This window comes from Xyrauchen texanus, chromosome 16, assembly GCF_025860055.1.
Source record: "Xyrauchen texanus isolate HMW12.3.18 chromosome 16, RBS_HiC_50CHRs, whole genome shotgun sequence".
NCBI lineage: Eukaryota > Metazoa > Chordata > Actinopteri > Cypriniformes > Catostomidae > Xyrauchen > Xyrauchen texanus.
This window is the reverse complement of record NC_068291.1, coordinates 45,160,370-45,167,869: the sequence shown is the minus strand read 5'-3', so window position 1 is coordinate 45,167,869 and position 7,500 is coordinate 45,160,370. Positions and strand designations below refer to the sequence as shown.

The 7,500-nt window shown below is 43.8% G+C and overlaps 1 protein-coding gene across 1 annotated transcript in view; it reads right to left on the bottom strand.

Annotated features, from left to right (window-relative positions):
- The window catches only part of LOC127656938 (ryanodine receptor 3), a 245,618-nt gene that overhangs the window by 11,415 nt on the left and 226,703 nt on the right, over positions 1 to 7,500 (bottom strand). The window contains 3 exon segments of the mRNA XM_052145505.1: positions 1,940 to 2,114; positions 2,195 to 2,253; positions 5,364 to 6,679. Coding sequence (XP_052001465.1) covers positions 1,940 to 2,114; positions 2,195 to 2,253; positions 5,364 to 6,679 — 1,550 coding nt within the window.

Genomic DNA, 7,500 nt, shown 5'->3' with positions numbered 1-7,500 from the left:
CTGATCTCAGATCAGGAGACTCTGTGCTGTCAGTAAAGGGTTAAACTTCATGTGACCAAACAACATGGCGCTGACCACAGCGGAGTTCGTCTTTGGGAGAAACGGCAACAAAACTACATCTGGTGAGAAACCTCATTACGTTTTTACACTGAAACCTGTTTGAGTCGAAAGATTCGAGTCTCTAGTTTCATCTGATGTGACATTTTTAACATTTGAGTGATTTATCATGAAACGGCACGCTGATAAACACAACGACCACATTCATGGACTGTACGCTCAGATTCAGTTCAAATATCCTTTATTCACTGTCTGTGTATCATCACATTGAGAATTAATACATCATCTAAAAACTGAGAAATGTGTCTTTCAGAGGCTTTATATGGAGTTATGATGAAAATAAGATGCATTTCAAACTGTTCTGAGACCAGTGCAGACAGACAGCACACTGGAGGTTAAGTACTGCACTAAATAGGGAGCAAGGGAGCATCCTATAGCTCTCTATAACTGTTCTGAGACCAGTGCAGACAGACAGCACACTGGAGGTTAAGTACTGCACTACATAAGGAGCAAGGGAGCATCCTATAGCTCTCTATAACTGTTCTGAGACCAGTGCAGACAGACAGCACACTGGAGGTTAAGTCATGCACTAAATAGGGAGCAAGGGAGCATCCTATACCTCTCTATGCAGTTAAATCATGCACTAAATAGGGAGCAAGGGAGCATCCAGCTCTCTATGCAGTTAAGTGCGTTCACTAAATAGGGAGCAAGGGAGCATCCTATATCTCTCTATGCAGTTAAGTGCGTTCACTAAATAGGGAGCAAGGGAGCATCCTATAGCTCTCTATGCAGTTAAGTCATGCACTAAATAGGGAGCAAGGGAGCATCCTATAGCTCTCTATGCAGTTAAGTACGTTCACTAAATAGGGAGCAAGGGAGCATCCTATATCTCTCTATGCAGTTAAGTGCGTTCACTAAATAGGGAGCAAGGGAGCATCCTACAGCTCTCTATGCAGTTAAGTCATGCACTAAATAGGGAGCAAGGGAGCATCCTATAGCTCTCTATGCAGTTAAGTCATGCACTAAATAGGGAGCAAGGGAGCATCCTATACCTCTCTATGCAGTTAAGTCATGCACTAAATAGGGAGCAAGGGAGCATCCTATATCTCTCTATGCAGTTAAGTGCATTCACTAAATAGGGAGCAAGGGAGCATCCTATACCTCTCTATGCAGTTAAGTCATGCACTAAATAGGGAGCAAGGGAGCATCCTATAGATCTCTATGCAGTTAAGTCATGCACTAAATAGGGAGCAAGGGAGCATCCTATATCTCTCTATGCAGTTAAGTCATGCACTAAATAGGGAGCAAGGGAGCATCCTATAGATCTCTATGCAGTTAAGTCATGCACTAAATAGGGAGCAAGGGAGCATCCTATAGATCTCTATGCAGTTAAGTCATGCACTAAATAGGGAGCAAGGGAGCATCCTATAGATCTCTATGCAGTTAAGTCATGCACTAAATAGGGAGCAAGGGAGCATCCTATATCTCTCTATCCAGTTAAGTGCGTTCACTCCTAAAATCGGATCAGAAGTTCAGTTTCAGGCTGCAGATGGTGTTTGGACACTCAACATTATTGACAGTGATTGGATGATGCTTGATGTTTCTTTCAATCTGAATTAATTATGGGGACTTTCTATAGATTTGTGTTATTTAAAATGTCACAACCTAGTCCCCCTGTCCACATATGAGGACATACATTTTAAGAGAACTATTTGGTCTAAATATAAAAACATTTAGGGACTCCTAGTTACAATTGACAACGGGAAATGGAACAAGCACACAGCAGTCACGCTCAGGAGGTTAAATCAAAGGATTTTATGATTTCGGATCATCCGTTAACTGGTGATATAAGTCTTGCTGAAACATCGGTGCAGCTCCTCACCAGCATTTTAGTCTGATAGACATCCAGACCGGCAAAAAATGAAGCCATGAACGCCTCGGCCGGCTCTTTCCTCAGACCACGTCTTTTCTTCATTGGCTTCTTATCTTCCTTTGACAAGTCTTTGAGCACTTCCTCTTTACTCTTGTCCTGGTCTTTCTTCTCTCCATCTTCAACACTGAGAATGAAACACACGACCTGTAGTGAGACTGAATCTAGTGAAAATGACCTCAACAATCCTAAACCACAAACACATACTCTGCCTTCTCAGATTCGCTTATAGGTTCCGTCTCGGATGCTTGTTTAGTGGCCGCCTCCTGCACAGAACAAAACACAACGTCATCCACTCTTACATACAAAAACAGCTTTTTTATCTTTCCCAAAGTGAAATGATCTAGACTAAATTTAGATACTTTGTCCAAACCCAGATTGATTAAATAAAGCAATAAGCCACAAGCGGCCGTGTGTTACAATGATTTTACCATGGGGAGGACGTGTTCTGGCATGACAAATGGGTCAATCTGTCTCAAAAAAATTTTTGTTTTTTTTTCTTCTGGTGAAAGAAATACATAAATGAAGTTTAGAGCCAAAATATTAAATTCCATGCATGAATATTTTTTGAGTAATCCATTATTTTGTAGAGAGGGGTCAAAATGGCAATTTCCACGAATGATTTTGGAGCAAAACCACAGATCAAATAAATATCCTTATAAAGGTGTCAGCTTCATTATTTTATTTGTACACAGAGATTGATAGATCTATTACTAATATCAGTTGAGTTCAGCTATCCTTTATGCATTATATGCCAATGGTGATGGTTCAAATATGAGAAAAAGTGCTTTTTTAATGTTCTTTTTCCAAAGTTGGTGTGCCTGTAACTTAAGAAGTATTAAATATATCTTTATATACTTTTGGGTTCTGGTTCAGAACAAACTTTTCTTTATATATATTCATTTTTTAGACCCTATATGGTTCAATCCCAGAGATATGGGGACGTCAATGTGGCTCCATGAGTTAACTGTTAAATTATACACAGTGTCCCAGTGGACAAAAACCCAATGTGGGTCACTTTGCATACCACTGATACTTTTAGTCTTTTAAAGAGGAATGTCTGAAGTACAAATAATGTTGAAACTAGAACTGTATCTTGTTTCCCCTCTATCAAAACAATTGCATAGAACGTACCAATTTTTAACAATGTCTCAGTGCCAAAAATACACTGAAATGGTCGTTAAATAAATAAAGGTACATTTCTAGTTTCAGCATTATTTGTTCTTCAGACATTCCTCTTTAAATACAATAAGTCACATCGCATTTGGTTTTTGACCATTAAAAATAGGTAAAATTAAACTATTTGCACATGGAGCCACATTGAGAGCCCCATATCTCTGCTACTGAACCAGATAGGGCATTATAAATGGAAATACCAATAGGAAAGTTTGTTCTGAGCCAGAATCTAAAAGGATATTAAGATATCTTTAATATTTCTGGAGTTATAGACACTCAAACTTTGGAAAAACAGCACAAATAAGTGTTTTTTCCCATTTTTGGACTCACATCATTGGCGTATAATGCAGCGATAAGTGCTGAACTCAACTGATCTTAGAAATATATCTTCCAATCTCTGTGTATAAATAAAATAATGGCACTGACACCTTTATAAGGATATTTATTTGACCTGTAGTTTTGCTACAAATAGGTGGAAATTGTCACTTTGACCCCAATCTACAAAATAATGGATTACTCAATAAATATTCATCCATGACATTCAAATCTTTGGCTTTCGTCATCAATTATGTACTTCTTTCAACAGAAAAAAATTAATAATATAAAAATCTAAATGTTGAGCTGGTGACCTCTGGTTGAGTTGACACAGAATGACCCAAATTGCTTGAACACACAGGCCATCAGTGTGCATTTATCTTTTAATATGCCTTTGAACTCACAACATTTCCATTATAATAAATATAGTATTTATGTACAGTAGATTTTTAAATCATTATGTTACTCAAGGATGCTGTAAAATGTTCCAGAGTCTCTTTACTGTTCCAGATGAAATCTGTGTTTGTCATGTACTGGTCATTAAAACTACCAGTTTAGGAGCTGTGAGGAGTCTGTGGTCTCAAACTACTGTGATGGACTTGTTGTGCATTATCTCTCTCTCTCTGTGTTCTGATTAAATCCAGTTTTATTTCCTCCTTCAAGACAGTTGTTCATGGAATAGCCCACTATGATGAGTAGGAGCGTGTGGCCAGGCCGTGATGGAGCACTGAATCAGTTGATCAGCGGGTGAGCGAGATAAGCGGCGGCCGGAGATGCCGGTTCGAGAGACAGAGAGATGCATACAGCCGCGCTGCAGGTTTGTTTACGTCGATTTTATGTTTACCATTAAACTTTATGTTTACTGTTCAGCCCGTTCCTGGAGGGATGCACTGTCTCAGAGTCCTCGCCGCTGCCATCCGCCAGGGGAGCAGCTGCGGCTGTCTGCATGGGGACGTAGGGGTTGCTGTCGGCTGCTGAGAGCCAGAGGAACCACAGCCGTCTGCCGAGAAGTGATGGAGTGGTTCCGTCCGCCAGGGGGCGGAGGACTCGCTGCTGTTCGCCCAGAAGGAGCGAGCTGGCGTCCGCCAGAGGGCGGAGGAGTGGTTGAGGACGAGGCGACAGCGTGTCCGGGAGCTGGCAAGCAAGTTCCTCTCTCTCTCTCTCTCTCTCTCTCTCTCTCCTCTCTCTCTCTATCTCTGAGTGTCGCTGCTCACCCTTTCCCTCTCCCCACGCCTCCCCTCGTCTCTCCCCCCAGGTTCACATGAGGCGGGGTGGGCCACCGGCTGACAGAACGGCCGGAAGGGCAGCGTCTCCCCACCAGAGATGGGGTGGGTGAAGGGGGGAGTTAGTCAGACCGGTGGCGCCCTGGCCTGAATCGGGTGGGGGAGGAGTGTGACAAGGAGGAGGTCGTGGCCAGGCCGTGATGGCGCACAGCTGCCGTTGAATCAGCTGATCAACAATGGAGCGAGAAAAGGGGCTACCGGAGGTGCCGGTTCGAGAGAGAGAGAGACGCCGTGCTGCAACCATTAAGTTAACCATTAAACTTTATTGCATGCAATTACTATATTAATATTACTACCATTGGAGCAATTTCAAGCTTGATGACCCTTGTTAATGCAGTAGGGGGCAGTAAGTGCAACTCCAGCTGTACAAACAACACGCCTCGTCAAACCAATGACCAGGCAGCATAGCCTTCCACAGACATGCTTTTGCACTCGAAGACAGCTGGACCGAACTGGGATCTCAAGACGTGATATTCAAAGTTTCAAACTATGCTTAACTTTACATATTGTCCTAAAAACATAGTTCTTACAACAGTCTTCATACAGCAGTTTCACAATCAATATGATGTAATCGTGCAGTATATGATGTACAGTATATTGACCTGAGCTTTCTTCTGATGTACAGCGCTGGCTAAAGATGGAGTGTCCTCTCCAACCACCTCGGACACGTCTCCGAGGCCCGGCTCCATCCCGTGTTTACCTCCTTCTCTCCTGGGATGAATGTTCATGAGTTCTGACATGAGGTCCATCTCAGTCTGCTCTCCGGCTGCGATATGTCCGAGTTCTGCTACTGAAGACACGTCACAGTATTCCAGCTTCTCAATCTCCAGAACGTCTCCATGGATCCCAAACTGTGTGGGATCGGGCATGTTGCCCAGAATATCCGTCACCTTCATGTTCTTGGCTCCTTCCACGAGACCTCCACCAAACAAGGTGGACCACAGGATGTGGAAGAACCCCCACATCAGGTTGTAGAAGAAGCGTAACATGCCGGTGAAGATCATCCAGAAGAAGTAGAAAAACCCTCGAATCATCTCCCTCACGCTCATCTTCCTCAACCTCCTATACTGCCTCTTCATGCTCTTGAGGGTCAACATCTGCCGGAGGTTGGCCAGACTCTTCCTCATGGAGACACAGGCCAGAGTGAACGCCGAGGAAGACTCCAGTGCACCATCTCCCTCTTCCTCCTCTAGATTCTCAGCCACACTCTGAGCATCTTCATCATTGTCTTCCTCCGTTCTCTCTGCAGCGTCCGGCTCAGAGATCAGAGACGCCAACTGCATCTCAAAGATGGTGTCCTCGCAGAAGTTCACGAACAGCTCCATCTTCTCGGATTCTCCGCCCTCGTTGACGACATCAAAGATGAACTGCCGTTTGGACTCTTTGACCTGCGGTTTCTCCCACTGGGTTCTGCTGGACTCGCTGATCTCAAAGTAGACTCGCTCGATTCTCTTCGCGCCGCCAATGATCTCGATGCGGCCCAGGAAGGGCTCGAAGTAGTTCAGGACGCTCTCGGCTAAGTTCAGGAAGGTGGCGAGACGGGAATCGTGAGGCATGTGCTCCGATAGGTTGGTGAGCAGAACCGCCACGTTGAAGCCGATGTCCTTCGCGGGTTCGTGGAAGCGCTTCACAAACTCCTCGTAATTGAACATGTCGTTCTCGTCAGCCTCGGCGCAGGACAGCAGAAACTCGATCTCAGATTGAGAGTACTGTTTCTGGTTCTCCATGGACTTCTGGAACTCTTTCTTGGAGATAACTCCTTTCCTGTCGGGATCGTGTTCTTTGAAGGTTTCAGAGGTGGTTAGATCTTTCAGCTTTAGGAACATATCGAAGAACTTCAGGATCATCTCAACATTGTTGGAGGACTCCACTAGAGTGTCCACCATCTGTTTGCCGATAGTCCCGTTAACAACATTTCCTTTGGGAGAAAAACACAGCAAGTGTCCATTATTCGTAACTTTCCACTATTACCACGTATTGGGTGTAATCTAATTATTTTTTCTCAGTTTGTCTGTAGAGCGGAGGTGGGCGGGGCCGGGCTGGAATGACGCATGCCCGGTCCCCAATCAGCCTGATGGTAAAGGTGGCCAGTGACGACCGATCGAGAGAGAGAATTATGGGCGTCATTCCAGCCTGGCCCCGCCCACCTCCGCTCAACATTGTCCATACAATGAAAGCAAATGGGTGCCATGACGCTGCTGGCCATTTGATGGCCCAAAAGGCATATTTAAGCAGCATAAAAGTAATCCACAATCGATCAGTGAATGTCTTCTGAAGCAAATCAATAAGTTTGTGTAATAAATAAATAGATAATTAATCAATAATTAAAACATTAACTTTTAAGAAAACGCTTTTCTTGCTACCAGTCGAACCATCACGGAGCTGTTGCTTGACCTAAGTGTGATGGCCTGTTCATGCGTGAAGTACGAAGTGCACGCTTTGTACACAAGAGAGGAACGAATGTCACGCAAGAGTTACTGTAGTTAAAACGTTTTAATTATCGATTTCTTTCTTACACAAACCTATCGACATTCATTGATCGACATTCACTTTTATGCTGCCTAAATATGCCTTTTGGACCGTCAAACCGCCAGCAGACTCACGGCACACAGGCACTTTCATTGCATGGACTAACGGAGCTGAAATGTGCTTTTAAGAATAATTTCGGTTCTGCTGAAGACGGAAAGACATGCACATCTGGGATGGTTTAAAGTTGATTAAATCATGAGAGAATGATCA